The sequence below is a fragment of the Adiantum capillus-veneris genome, chromosome 11 (assembly GCF_014529385.1).
Source record: "Adiantum capillus-veneris isolate H3 chromosome 11, ASM1452938v2, whole genome shotgun sequence".
Lineage (NCBI taxonomy): Eukaryota > Viridiplantae > Streptophyta > Polypodiopsida > Polypodiales > Pteridaceae > Adiantum > Adiantum capillus-veneris.
Window position 1 is genome coordinate 12,350,187 of NC_140941.1, and position 14,936 is coordinate 12,365,122.

Below are 14,936 nucleotides of genomic sequence, written 5' to 3' on the forward strand. Positions count from 1 at the left end.
GTGCGTAACTGGCCAATAGCACATCGTATCCCATGAGACAAGTGGGTATCCATGTATCTAGGTCTCACCACAAAACCATCTTCCGTAAGCTGGAGAAGGTGGTCTCTGTAGAAAGCCATCTTCGTGCCCAATTCCTGGGCTGGTTGTATCCATGTCCTCCTGGTGTCTAGCTGGGTCAAGTCTTGGCGGATGAGCTTGGTGATCTCTGACTGTGTAAGAGTGAGAGGTGGTGCATCCAATGAGTAATGGAATGGTGGCAGCCTGTCTATGTTGAACCCATGTGCCTGAAACCATAATGTCATCTCCCCATACCAGCATGTTGTATCTCCTTGTATGGCTAATTGTCGAGAGGATTCAAGTGCTATGCGAGCATATCTGTCTCTAGGAAGTCCCCATGTGCGGTTTATGAAGGAGACTAATCTGGTGAGTGCCTCCACCACAAGTGGGGGGGGCGCTAGCTCTGCTCGGATAATGGCCCATGGTACTGATGCCTTGGCTCTAATGAGCCGCGAGATCATAGAGACGAAAGGTTTCTCCATGTTCCCCCATCCGTCTGAGCGACCCGGCCTCCCGTGGTGATCCAGCGAAGGTCCCCATATCTCGGTTCCATAGAGCAATGCTGAAGCCACCAAGGTGTCAAAGAGCCATAGCTTCGTCCGGGGTTCTTGAGAGAGAGAGAGAGAGAGAGAGAGAGAGAAGAGAAGAAGAAGAAGGAGAGTATTTTAACGTCGTAGGAAACTATCCCGAGAGACCTTAAAGACCTATCCAACGAGGAGAGTTGAACTCAAGACCTGTTATTCAAGAGGGAATTGGCATAACCAATCTAGCACACTTGGGTGATAGAGAGAGAGAGAGAGAGAGAGAGAGAGAGAAATGAAAATGAAATGAAATGTTATATTAACGTCTTCAGAAGGCCAAAATGACCTATGAGACCAGAACGTTACAAAATGGTGAATCTAATACCATGTCTAGGTACAAAAGAACTAGAACAAAGATACTACTACTAGAATCCATCCTCATCTGCACTCTGAATGTCGAGAGAGTATGGCTCAAATCCTCTGCTATAGTCTCCGTCGCTCTCCTCAATTGTATAACAACAGTGGGATCCACGTCCCTGCCAACTGGGCACCTCTATCAACCTCTCTGTCAATGTAATCAGACACCTCATCAACATACATACCAAATAGAGTAGGAGACAATGGCAACCCTGTTTCACCCCAATGGTGGAGTGAACTAAATCAGATATCCCCTCCGGAGTGCGTACATGTCCCATCACTGATCTGTATAGAGCCATAATCCCCCAAATCAACACTATGGGCACTCCCATCTCTTGCAGTTTGCACATCAATCGAGCTCCCTATACCATGTCAAATGCTTTGCGGAAATCCACAAAGCTACAATAAATTCGTCCCATGTGACCTACCCTCCTCAATGATGGCTCTGAGTGTCAGAATATGATCAAGAGTGGAGAAACCCCTCCTGAAACCGGCCTTGCCCTTTGCTCGTACACCCTCACCCTCTGCCCAATTACTCAATTGTTGCTCAAGAATAGATGCATACAACCATGCCAATGTGTGCCCAACCATAATCGTGCGGTAATTCTCAGTCTCTCTAGGATCACCTCCTTTGAAGATAGGCACAATAGTAGACAATAGACAACCTCCAAGTCTCAGGTAACCCACATCAGGACAAGTAATCACTGGGGGAGGAGAGTGCTCATGAAAGAATTGCCATGCCTCTCTTGAGTCTCTACTCAAGAACAGCTGATACAAGTCTCACTCCATCTGGGCCAAGTAAGCTCGTTTCTTCCGTCGCACAAGGCGTCGGGAAGCAATCCGAGATTGTCTGTAAGTGATGACTCCTAAAGAAGATCCCTCTGAAGCTGGGCTCTCATCTCTCTGCACTCCACAGAGAGAAATGAAATGAAATGAAATGAAATGATAAATTAACGTCTTCAAAAGGTCATTAATGCTTCTTTAATGCTAATTTTTTTTATTTAATGCTTCTTTTAGTGCTAGGCTTCATTATGGCTGAGTCTACCCTTAATCTCCGGAGTCATGACAGAAACTCAGTACGCTGAACTTTGTGTTGATGTATGCTCATGTGTGCGTGCATGTGGTGTGTGTTGTGTTTGGGAGCATATGTTGGTACCTAGTTCTACACCCACGATTGGGCACTGACAACATTAGTGGGGACGTCGTGGTATTTAGTCAATACTATGCATGATGGAGCTGATGGTTATATTGTCTTGTGGGTGACTATCATGGATCTATACCTTGCACTTTCCTTTAAGGGTGAATCTGGGCTTATCCAGGATTCATCTAGGTACATAACGTCTTCAAAAGGTCAAAATGACCTATGAGACCAATCTGTTATAAACTGGTGAATCTCATACCATGTCTGGGTACAAAAAAAGAAGAGAGAAGTCGACACTAAATGGCGGAGTTTCGCTTCCCGATGCTCTGGCCTTTGAACTTGTTGACACTCCTTTCTTGATTGATGAGCACAAAGTATAACTGTCAGGAGGTGTGCTCTGCGATTGGTATTTCTTTCTTGATTGATGAGCACAAAGTATGACTGTCAGGAGGTGTGCTCTACGATTCGCTTCCAAGCCGATCTACCAAAGCCACCCCTAGGGCATCACTTAAAAAGGTTACAGAGGGGGCCCTAAACAAGCCACCCCCAAAAGCATTGACAACTAAAAACAGAGCCGTGCAAAAACCTCACACAAAAAGCTACTGTACAGATGGTCATGTGGCAGCCCATGAATCTTGGCACGATTTGCGGTGGAAAGTCCAGAAGCTCATACCATGTCATCAATTTGCTGGGTTTTGGCCGAGGCTTCAGTTATTTTGTCTGGGGTCCCTTTTTTATGTCCATTGCAGTGCCACGGGCAGTGCTACATCATCAAGTCTATGACACCAACACAGCCTTTGCAAAGGTTTTCTTATTTGCTAGCAAAGTTTGAAAACTCTTCCCCTTTTGCTAACTAAAAACAGATCCCTGCAAAAACCTCACACAAAAAGCTACTGTACAGATGGTCACGTGGCAGCCCATGAATCTTGGCACGATTTGTGGTGGAAAGTCCAGAAGCTCATACCATGTCATCAATTTGCTGGGTTTTGGCCGAGGCTCGAGCTATTTTGTCTGGGGTCCCTTTTTTATGTCCATTGCAGTGCCACGGGCAGTGCCACATCATCAAGTCTGTGACACCAACACAGCCTTTGCAAAGGTTTTCTTATTTGCTAGCAAAGTTGGAAAACTCTTCCCCTTTTGCTAACTGCTAGGGGCACTCAAGTATAGGCACTGCTTAGCTGATTAGGAGAAATGGCAGGATTAAGCTAATGGAACAGAAAACACAAAGGAAACATTGGTTAGCATGCGTTCAATTAAGCATAACATGGAAATAAGAGGATGCAAATATCTGCTCAGCACACTGGCTTTACATGCTGCAGGATTCAATTCAACCTTGAGAAAAGGAAACATCACGCATCATGAGTACATTCAGGTAAACAGGGCAGTTCGTCTCAAGTTCAAGGAGTAAGTGAAAAGTATTTTATGGTAAGAGCAGCAAAATTGAAACATCCCGTAGTGTTTGAATGGGCCCACTTATCTGCCACCTCGCATGGAAAAACTATTGAATTAAAACCTTCCTGTTTCGAAAAGGATCGTAATCTACAATGTATGCAGGTTGGCAAAGGAAGAGATGTTGGATTGAATCAGATAGCCATGTTTGAGGCAAAGGTTTCAGGTGGCAATGGGGAGCAACTGTTAAGTCGTGATGTGTATCGTCTGGGACAGTTGTTTGATTTTTTTCGGATGCTTTCCTTCTATGTTACTTCTGTCGGCTATTACGCATGCACGATGGTGACTTCTCTTTCTGCACATAATTTGTATAGCTGTGGAAATCTGCATTGCCTTGAATATTATGTTAGCTGAAATAATTTGCAATGCACTCTCAGATGACTGTGCTAGCTGTCTATTTTTTCCTTTATGGGAAGGCATACCTGGTAAGCTACTCTTTTAATGTGCATAGTCTTTTGATAGGTAGAAAAGAAGCCTCTGGTCTGACATTATAGCCCTTTTATTGTGATCTTTTGCAGGCCCTCTCAGGGGTCGGAGCTTCTTTAAGCTCTCTGGCTGATTATACCCACAATCAAGCCTTGCGGACTGCTCTCGACACACAATTCTTGCTTCAGATTGGTATTTTCACTACAATTCCCATGTTGGTGGTATTCATGTTAGAGGAAGGCTTTTTTAAGGTAGCCACAATCTCTTTAAGCACTTTACACTAAACGTGGGCTGTGTCATCCAGTGTTTTTATTCAGTTGATTGTGATTTCAGGCCATTTATTACTTCATAGCGATGCAACTGCAGCTCAGCTCGGTCTTCTTCACTTTCTCTATGGGAACACGGTCCCATTATTTTGGCCAGACCGTGTTGCATGGCGGTGCAAAGGTACGTTTGCTTTGTATTACAAGTTTCTAGGAAAAGGGCAACGTGCATGCACAGGGCGGATGCTTAATATCGCCTCATGAACACACAGTATCAAGAGACAGGAAGAGGCTTTGTGGTACGACACATCAAGTTTGCGCAAAACTATCGCCTTTACTCTCGCAGCCATTTTGTAAAAGCGTAGGTTTTGTAGATTTTGTTGTATGCTTACGGATCAAGTACTAAAGATTATCCCACTCATGGTACTTTATTTTCTCTGCAGGCTTGACATTGTGATGCTCTTGTTGGTGATACAGATATATGGTCCTTATGGCTCTACAAACTATCTTCTCTTCAGTCTGTTTAGCTGGTTTCTTGCACTATCATGGCTGTTTGCACCTTTCATTTTCAACCCCTCTGGCTTTGAGTGGCAGAAGTGAGACTGCAATCAAATGCTGTTGTTTTATTTTAACCAATAAATTTTTTTTCTCAAGGTTCTTTTTTGGGGTGCCTTTTTTAGAACAGTGGAAGACTTCGACGATTGGACAAATTGGCTTTTGTCCAGAGGAGGTGTCGGTGTTAATGCCGACGACAGTTGGGAAACATGGTGGAATGAGGGACAGGTATGCTTTTTATCAACACCATTGAAATAACAGAATAACATAAATAGGGAGATTTTCAAAGGATGAAAGTGGCAACATTTCACCTAAAGAAGAAAACTTCTCATCAAATATATCCTGTAGCAGCGGAAAGCTGAGAGTCCAAGACCCTTTTGAGATGGATAACAAACCAATGTATTTTCTATTTGCATGAAATATGGGTAGATGCAGGACATCAATGCTCAAGACACCACTTAATCAGAAACAAGTAGCTCAATAAACAATCAATTACGCATAGAGGTTTATGTACAGGTCGTAACTAATCTAATAAGTCCGGGCATACAAGTCCTGAACACAGGCTGGCAAAGGTGCCGTAGCAAGTCCCCTAGGCTTTCCTAGTCTACGGGTTGGCTCTGACCCGTAGTAGCATGTCCCCATTTCTTGATGAGAGAGACCATGCTGTGTGTTACAAAGGGTATTAAGAGTACCTTGAAGGGGTGGAAAAGTATTTCTATTGGCCTCAGCTCAGAAAGGATGTGTGCACTTGTTTGGTGTGTAAGTTCGGCAAACACAAAGCACCTGGATTACTACAGCCTTTACCTATTCCTAACCAACCTTGGGATAGCAATGGACTTTATCTTGGATCTTCCTAAGACTCAAAGTGGCATGATGGCATTTGGACAATCGTCGATAGGTTTAGCAATGGACTTTATCTTCGATCTTCTTAAGACTCAAAGTGGCATGATGGCATTTGGACAATCGTCGAGAGGTTTAGCAAGCAGGCTCACTTCAATCCGGTAAAAAAAACAATGAAAGCCGATCATTTGGCAAAGTTGTTTGTCTCACAGATTTTTCCATTACATGGCGTGCGTGAATCTATAGTATCAGATAGATATCCTTGATTTACGAGCTTGTTTAGGAGAGCAATTTCGGAGAATATATGCACACGGCTTAAATTCTCGTCCTCGTTTCGTCCACAGACAAATGGACAATTGGAGATAGCCAACTTAGTGGTTTGGACTTGTTGAAGTCATATATCTCTGATCATAAGACTCAATGGGAGAAGTATTTTCCTCTGGTAGAATTTTCTTTCAATCCATTCAATCCTCTACAAGGAAGGCCCCATTTAAGATTATTGAGGGCGTCAGAAAGGTTCCGCCGATCTTGAGCACCGAGGACAAGATTTTTAAAGCAGATCAATATACAATGTACACAAGATCTGGACATTGCTTTTGCCACGGTATGTCCTTGGACACTTTTATGTCCTCTTGACCAAGCAATTTCCTAGAATTATTGCAAGGGATGCTAACGAGGTCTCGTTGCGTTTGATATCCACAAAGATAGCTTATGAGCTTAAAAAAACTTGGAGTGATTCCAACTTTAGAATTGTCTTTCATAAACACTTTCATCATTATAAAGGTTTTCTGATTCTTCTAATGCGTGGATACTCTTATGTATTTGAGGTTATGGGCTATTTATAAAAATCAATGCTATGCAGATTTATGGACAAATTTTATACTTCAATAAATTTTTTTGGCGACGTATATGGAATAGAAAGGCAAGTTTGATTGTGCATACAGACTCATCACTATATATTGCATATTTCTTGAGTTTTGGGACACCTAATACTCCCAATAGCTAACAACACAAAGTCGGGAAAAATTTTCCATTTTACCAAAATCGGAGTCATTTTGATTTAGATATGTCTTATGTCCAATATTGCTCATTTCCTTCAATGGACATGGTCAATTTGTATCTTAGGCCCAAACCTCAGCATACAATACCAATTTATTAGTTACAAGTACGTACTTTTCAAAGACATTGAGATGGCCACAATGTGGAAGCCAGCTTTTTCATTCATACAATTTTTGTGATTTGTAGTTATGTCTAGAATTGTCATAAAAAAAGATATTTGGATATTTTTTATGCTTTGTGGATGTTAATATGAAGATAATTACCAAGGAGTATCAATATAAAGCATATATATGGGTAAATATGAGTGTAGTCATGCAAAAGGTCGTAGAATACAAATAATGCAACTTTTTTGTACTTAATTGTATACACAATCAAAAAAATAATGGGCTCTAGCAACCGTATACTTTACATTAGGAACCCATTCAATTTAACGGGAAAAATAGATTGGTTGCGTGAAAAATTCTCTATGTGGTGTAGCATGGGGTTAATTGTGAAAATATGTTGTTTTTAGTCAAATGCAACACTATATTGGCTTTGGAAGCTTGTCATGACCTAGGAATCAAGAAATATGCATCTTACTTATTTTTACCATGTAAAATGGATTCTTTGCATCAAGCTCATGTAACGATGCTTGGAACTTCACATGTATACAAGGGATATTGAATTTTTTGCCAAAACCTTGAAAGGACACTTGTATTTCTTGTTACGATACCAAACTAGTGCTAAAGTATTCCAAGAATCTCCAACATGCAAAATTTCTCACAAAGCATCCACTTGACGAGGTGCACTCTCGATGGCGTGCTGCCATTCGATCACCTCTCAAGTCGACGAGGCTGTAGAGCGACGTGTCAGTAGACTCATGAAGACCAAGAGGCAGTCGAGGAAGAAGAGTCGAGTAGCAAACTATCTCATCTACCTAGGTCGCAAATCTACCTAGCTACCCAGGCCGCAAATCTACCTTTGAGGCCGCTAGCAACCAAAAGACACGCGTTCAATTCGCGAATGTTTTCAACTCATCATCATCCTCTTCTGACAGATCGGAGTGTTCTTCGTCTTCTGAGTCTAGTGATGAGGACAGAAAGGACAAGAGGCGAAGAAAGACTCAAAGTGGGCATGATGGCATTTGGACAGTCATTGACCGATTCAGCAAGCAGGCTCACTTCATTCCAATAAAGAAGACAATTAAAGCCGACCATTTGGCTAAGCTATTTGTCTCGCAGATTTTTTGATGACATGATATGCTTGAGTCTATAGTTTCAAATAGAGATCCCCGCTTTACGAACCTCTATTGAAGATCAATCTCGGAAATATTGGCACACGGCTACAATTCTCGTCCTTGTTCCACCCACAGATAGATGGGCAATCGGAGATAGCTAATTCAGTGGTTTTGAACTCAATGGGAGAAGTATTTGCCCTTGGTGGAGTTTTCCTACAACACAGTTCATATGTCTACCGGGAAGGCACCATTTGAGATTATCGAGGGTGTCAAGAAGGTTCCACCTGTTCTAAGCACCAAAGATAAGATTTTTGAAGCAGATCAATGTACGCAAGATCTCGACACGGCTTTTGTTGTAATGTGAGGGCACCACATGCCAACAAAAAAGAGCAAACGAGACAACTTTAAACACTTCAAAACAACTAAACTGAGAGAGAGAGCACGACACTTGAGACGGGAGTGGCGGAGTTCCATCCCAAGAGAGCACTGGCCCTAAACCCTGGCGCCCCTTTCGTCGGTATTTCTTTATATTGTTGCAACACAAACGATGACAATACAAGCCAGTACGCACTCCTACGTGAAGACTTTGCCATAAGCTCTACACAATTCATTTGTACTCTCAAGGTTTATGCCATAAATATCATGTACTAGTCCAATAGCGGGTCTAGCTCTCTTAGCCAGAGGTGGCCCCTGGGGATTTTTCTGCCGTTGGAGCAAAAGATTGCTCTGAAGACGTCGAGGCTTGCTGAGGACATTATTGAACGTATGCCCTGTTTGAAAACATTCAAAGCATCGGCCTTCTTGTAACAGGGTTTCTCATTGACGTTGTGTCAGATGAGGCCTTTGAGGTTGGGTTTCACGAGATTCTCGAGGGTTTGTTCGTTGTTGCTGGGAACTCTGGTTAGTGGCCAGAGTTGCTTCTGTGGTAAACTATGGCTTTCCTTTCATCACTTTGTAGCCAACTGTGGCATGGTCTATAAGCTCTTGCATGGTTAAGACTTGCTTGGACGGGCATTATTCCTGCAATGGTGATGGTAGTCCAATGGTGTATCGCTTGCACTGATTCTCCAAGGAAATGAACTTAAAGGACACCGGAAGATCGCTTGCACTGATTCTCCTCAGCAACCCGATGAATTCATGGTTAAGAAGTGAGTGGAGAAGGCGCTTCCCAAAGCTTCTCAACAAAAACTCCGAGAGAATCTCCAACCCGACGCCACTTTGGAGGAGTTCACCACAGCTGCTACTAGGATAGAGGGGGCTAGGAAGCTGTTCAACAACTCCCCTCACATAGAGACCCCCTCTGTGTTTTCGGAAAGTCCTGTTGATCCATTGACTTCTTTACGTAGAGAACTTGAAGCCCTAAAACTACAACGCGCTCTTCAAGAGGAGAAAAATATCTCTCTTCACCATGAGAAACCCCCACATCTTGAGGCTTTGGATCAAATCAAGAGAGAGCTAGAAGAGCTTCGGTCTCAACAGGAGACTAAGGCTATGATATGGTGCAGCTCGTGTCGCTCTCCAGGACATCCTCCACAGGACTGTCCCCGTCGGGCTTATTGCCACTTCTGCGAGAAGTTTGGGCATGAAGACAAGGATTGCTACTATATCAAGGGATTACGACAGATACAACAAAGTCTAGGTCCTTCTCTCTCTCTCTCTCTCTCTCTCTCTCTCTCTCTCTCTCCCCTACCGTTTTACCCACAGCTGCGCCAACTGTGCACACTACCATCGCACTTGCAGCAGCATATTGAAGTCTGCTCCATCACGGCAGGCAGCAGCACCCTCGTCTGTCAGCAGTCCAGCAGCTCTGCACCATCCCGATTGTCCAGCCTCCACATCCAGTCCACCCAACCCCACGCCATTAGCCAACCCAACATGGAGGGGTTGGAGTGACCTTCCCCCCCACCTTCCCCTCCCCCCTCACCTTCCCCCCCTCTCTTCTTCCTTCACTATTGGAGGTCGCCATGACTTCCATGGAGGACCGACTCAAGAAAATCGAGGCGGGGCTCCATGCCCTTGTGAAGGAGAACAAAACTAAGACGGGCTCCACACTCACTCACATCGAGAACAAGCTATTGAAGAAAATGGAAGCAATGGAGAAGACCATCAAAAGCCTCGAGTTAGAGAATGCGAAACTCAAGGAGGAGATCATCTCCTTGAAGGAAGAAGTGGCCACATCAAGAGAGCTCAAGGAAGAAGGAGAAATACAAGAAGCCGACAAGGTGGCCATCAAAAAAGAAATCACCGACCTCACCAAAGCAATGGAGGTCAAGATGGAAGCCACCAAGGAGGGATGGGTGGATGTAGTCCGTAACAAAATCAAAAAGGAAGTGAAGGAGGAGAAGAAGCATGAAGAGACACTATGGATGCACGCCACCCTCAAAGAGAAGAAAATGCGAGAGGCCCGCATGCTTAATGTGCGGGTGAGCGGCATCAAGGAGGAAGGTGGGGCATCACCGGAGAGCGATGGGCGCACGTTGTGTGCCAAGTTGGGATACACAACAACCCCCTTCACTAAAGCATGGAGAGTAGGGAAAGACCCGCAAAAGAGGGTCCTCATGCTACAATTCAAGGACCTCATGGACAAGATTGCCTTCTTAGTCCTTTCCCTCATACAAGGAGAGCTCGCTGCTGCTGCCTCCCCCGCGCTGCGCCCCCCCCTTCCCCCCCCCCATCGCTGCCCGCCTGCCCTCTCTCTGCCCCCCCCGCCAGCCCTCGCTGCCCCCTTGCTGCCCTGCGTGTCCGCGCGCTGCCCATCCCCAGTTGTAGCAGTTTGCGGCACAGCCGCTGCTGCAGCCCCACCCGCCACTGCCGCCCCTGCCATTCGCTGCCGACTCCCCTTGTTGCGTCGCTCCCGCCATTGCCCCCGCCCGCTGCTGCCAGTGCTCTCGCAGTAGCCGTTCCCACCCGCTGCCCCCCCCCCCCCCCCCGCCTGCTTTCTTTTCCTCATTGGTTCATCCTGCACATCGGTACTCTCGGCATTGACTTTGTTTTTGGGGCAATGCCTGGCGTCAAGTTGCAGAGTCCGCCCGCCATCCTCTTCTTACGCCACAGCAGTAGACACAAATGGAGGCTCCAGCTTCGCCACAGAGGGACTCGCCTGAAGCCCCCTCGCCCGACCCCGCTGAGCCCACCATTCGACTTGCTCTTTCGCCGACAGAGCAAGCGAGCCTTGCCGCAGAGGTAGAGCGCTTGCAGACGACTTCGGTCATCTGCAAGATTCTCGGCACCCGACCTAGCAGAGGAGAGTTGCGAGACCTTCTCCAGGCCCGCCTTCTCGCAGAGGTGGGCAAGATCTTGGATGTCCAGATTCTCGGACGAGGGTACTACCAGATCGAGTTCGAGACATCCGAGATGGCCTCCAAGGTCATTGCTATGAGTCCACTGGCCATCCGAGCATCACGCGCCCACTTTCGACAGTGGCGACATGGTTTTGACCCGACTTCGGATGTGCTAGTCGAGGAGGCAGACATCCCCATCTCAGTCTGCTTTCCGGGTTTACGGAGGGAGTACCTTCCACTTCTCTCCAGGATTGGCTCCGCCATCGGGACAGTCCTGGAGACACCTCGTACGGCAACATCAGTAGCTGCCAAGGCGGCTGGCATCCCTTCAGTTCGAGTTTTGGTTAGGGATACCACACGCTCCCGAAGGTCATCCTTCTGCCTCGAGTGAGTGGGGGTTGGTTTAGACAGAGTGTGGAGTACTCGGGTCTCCCGAACCAGTGCTTCATTTGCAGACAGATGGGCCACCTAGCGAAGGCCTATCCTCGGAGGAGACCACGACCTCCACCTCAACCTCAGCCCCAGCCTGCCAAGGCTGGGCCGCAGCCACAGCCAGCGACAGCGCATAGATTCAGAGCCACCCTCCAAGCCTGGGGCTCTAGCGGAGGAGGGGTGGCAGCAGGCCCGTGGCCGTCGACGCCAGGGCCCACAGCGACAGCCTGGCACTCAGAGTGGCCCTCAGGTGCCTACTCAGCAGCAGTGGGTTCCCACGGGGAACTGCTTTGGTTCTCTTGAGCAGGAGGAGCCCCCTACACCAGCATCCACCTCCGCTTCACCCTCGCCAGCCACCCCCCCTTCAGAGTTCCCCTCCTCCTCCTCATCCCCCCCCCCCCGCCTTCTGCTCCCGTCTACTCCCCACCTCGCCCCCATACCTCTATCGCCCCACCCCGCTTCTCTTCTCCTCCGCCCCCCCTAGCTCCTTCTCCCCCTCCTCCTGCTTTAGTACCACAGTCGACTCAAGAGACTGGTCCCTCGCCGGCGGCTAGGAGATCTCTTGGCAGCGGTTTTGCCACGAGTCGCCTAGCGAGAGAGGGTCAGCCTTTCTTGCGGCCCCCTCTGCAAATTCAGACATCTTCCCTTGCAGCTATCCCTCGGGGTCTGACGAGCATTGACCTCCGACGCCGCTGGGATTTCTTCGATTATGGGTTCACTCGCTTTCTCGGTGATTCCGCAGCAGATCACGAGGCAGCCTGCTTCAGGGTCCATGCTTTGTTCCTCGCAGCTAGGGGGACAGAGGCTCTGGCCTTGGACTCAGCAGTTGGTTTCTCCTTCCCTCTCTGTGGTAGGACCGAGACAGAGTGGTCCCTCGACTCCGTGGTGGGATGGTTGCATACTCAGGTTCTCGAGTTCTCTCACCACATGGGAGAACTTGGAGTTACAGATTTGCTGCAGACTTTGTGGCCACTGGCCAAGTTTGCGGTGACACCCCCAGACTCAGCAGGATGTAGGCACATTGTGGTGTACTTTTTTGCTGATACGCAGTGTTTGCCTTGCTATGTATACATTCATGAGGACTCCTGGACAGAGGAGGTTGCTTTACGCACGGCTCGCTCTGCTTGGGCTTGGGCCGGGCACTCACTGCAGACTCGCCTATCTAGAGGACGCTCGGATGCGGATTACTCCCCATCCAAGCCAGCCTCGAAGATAGCCCGTCTTGCTGCTGCGGCAGCATCTGTTCTCTCTCGTTCCCCATGAGGATCGTCTCGTGGAACGTGCAGGGACTAGGTGGGCCCCAGTTTCATCGACAGCGGGGCCGATTGCGTCAGGAGCTTCAGCGATGCCTTGTGGGAGGAGAGATTGATCTCCTTATGCTTCAGGAGCACTATTTGTCTGAGAGCCGCATTCGGCGATGTGGTCAGATTTTGCGTGGACGTTATGATCACTATGCAGTTTCAGGGTGGCCTTGTGGGCTTCCTAAACATCTATGCACCCAATGTGGCAAGTGCTCGTGCAGAGTTTTGGTCACAGATTGTTGAGTCCTTACCACAGGTTGACCATTGGTGTGTAGGAGGGGACTTCAACATGTTCGAGGACCCTTCTGACAGGATCGGAGGCAGCCATGCTACTGTGCATGGAGTCGAGTTAGCAGCTTGGGAGAGGTTGTGTATGACTTTGAGGGTCTCGGATACTTGGCAGCATTCTGGCTTTGTGAGGCCTCCAAAGAGTCTTGCCTTCTCTAGATCGGACCGCAGAGTGGGAGGAGTGAATCTATCGCGGATAGATCGCTTCTACACTAGTGACCACTTCAGTGACCTGGGGGGATCAGTGGGCATCCTGGCAGGGACTTCCTTCTCGGACCTTGCACCAGTGATCCTCACAGTGGCAGACAGACAGAGGAGTGGGAGCACGATGCTTCGCATCCCAGAGCGGGTCTTGTTGGACTCAGCACTCAGAGAGAGGATAGAGGCTCTCTGGACAGAGGGCATGGACTGCCAAGCTCTACCTGCAGACAGAGTGGCCTTAGGCCTAGCTCAGCTTAGCCACTTTTTTCTCTAGGAGTCTCTGGCTCGACGGGCTGCAGCGAGAGAGGAGGAGCAGCGTCTCAGACGAGGCATTGCTTCACTACAGAGGATGCAGGCCAGCATCCAGACAGTCCATGGTTGGAGGAGCAGTTACAGCAGGCTCGACAGGAGCTTGCTTGCACAGAGGAGAGGTGTCATGAGTTTGCCTTTCACCGACAGGCATCTCAGTGGACTCAGGTGGGTGACAGAGTTACAGGTGCCTTTTTTGAGACTGTTGGACCTCGGCACTCACATGCCAAGGTCAATCAGTTGAGGAGACCCGATGGGTCAGTTGTTTGTGAGCCCGAGGATATGCGTGCAGTTGCTACTGACTTTTACCGTGAGTTACTGTCGGCTGAGCCCCAGTCAGAGCGACAGGATGCATGCAGGGAGCAGGTTTGGGCACAGATGCCTTGTCTTGTGACTGAGGAGATGCGGCAGAGGCTTGAGTTACCTCTTCAGCTTGAGGAGTTGCACACGGCTCTTAGGGCCCTCCCTCGTGGTAGCTGTCCAGGTGTGGATGGGCTGACTTTCAGCTTCTTCTTGGAGTACTGGGACCTGCTTGGCCCAGATCTTTGTAGTGCCTTTCAGTACATTCTGCACACAGGAGTGATGCCGGATAGCATGAGTGAGGGCCTGATTTACCTTATTCCCAAGGAGGGTGGCTCCTTGGATGAGATTCGACAGTGACGCCCCATCACCATCCTCAACTCAGCTTACAAAATTCTTGCCAAGGCTTTGAGTTTGAGGATCCAGCCACTTTTGGAGAGCCTTATACATGGGACTCAGACAGGTTTTGTCAAGGAACGCAGTATCCTTGACAACATCTTCACTTTTTGGGAGGCTTCTGCCCTTGCACGGCTCCGTGGAGAGGACCTTGTGATTCTTCTCCTCGATTTTGAGAAGGCATACGACAGAGTTGACTGGGACTTTCTAGAGGGCACGCTACGCAGGATGGGCTTCTCAGATGCTTGGATCAGAGGGGTGGCAGCTTTGTACAGACAGGCTCACAGTCAGGTGCTTTTGGCAGGAGGTAGAGGTGAGCGCTTCATGCTCACACGATTGGTCAGACAGGGTTGTCCTCTTGCCCCTTTTCTCTTTCTGTTCTATGCGGAGGCGATGAGCAGATTTTTGTTGTCACAGCAGGTTGGTTTGAGAGGCTTAGCACTCCCTATACGGGGAGATGAGCTTCTGGACGCTGAGTTTGCCG

At 47.9% G+C, this 14,936-nt stretch overlaps 1 protein-coding gene and 1 long non-coding RNA gene across 4 annotated transcripts in view; one reads left to right on the forward strand and one right to left on the reverse strand.

Annotated features, from left to right (window-relative positions):
• LOC147446894 (callose synthase 10-like) overlaps positions 1 to 14,936 on the forward strand; it is a 260,133-nt gene that overhangs the window by 229,736 nt on the left and 15,461 nt on the right. Inside the window, exons 40-47 of one of the 2 annotated variants that reach the window (XM_086522840.1) lie at positions 3,456 to 3,508; positions 3,691 to 3,867; positions 3,963 to 4,010; positions 4,104 to 4,262; positions 4,345 to 4,458; positions 4,547 to 4,635; positions 4,718 to 4,870; positions 4,960 to 5,057. In XM_086522840.1, coding sequence (XP_086378966.1) covers positions 3,456 to 3,508; positions 3,691 to 3,867; positions 3,963 to 4,010; positions 4,104 to 4,262; positions 4,345 to 4,458; positions 4,547 to 4,635; positions 4,718 to 4,870; positions 4,960 to 5,017 — 851 coding nt within the window. In that variant the 3' untranslated portion in view covers positions 5,018 to 5,057. Of the gene's footprint in view, positions 1 to 3,455; positions 3,509 to 3,690; positions 3,868 to 3,962; positions 4,011 to 4,103; positions 4,263 to 4,344; positions 4,459 to 4,546; positions 4,636 to 4,717; positions 4,871 to 4,954; positions 5,058 to 14,936 lie in introns of both variants that reach the window. The other variant, XM_086522839.1, reaches the window with a different exon arrangement.
• LOC147446896 (uncharacterized) overlaps positions 1 to 14,936 on the reverse strand; it is a 41,767-nt gene that overhangs the window by 12,182 nt on the left and 14,649 nt on the right. Inside the window, exons 2-3 of one of the 2 annotated variants that reach the window (XR_015189575.1) lie at positions 3,101 to 3,341; positions 2,810 to 3,003 (exon numbers count right to left, since the gene is read on the reverse strand). This is a non-coding gene — a long non-coding RNA (uncharacterized LOC147446896). Of the gene's footprint in view, positions 1 to 2,809; positions 3,342 to 14,936 lie in introns of both variants that reach the window. The other variant, XR_015189574.1, reaches the window with a different exon arrangement.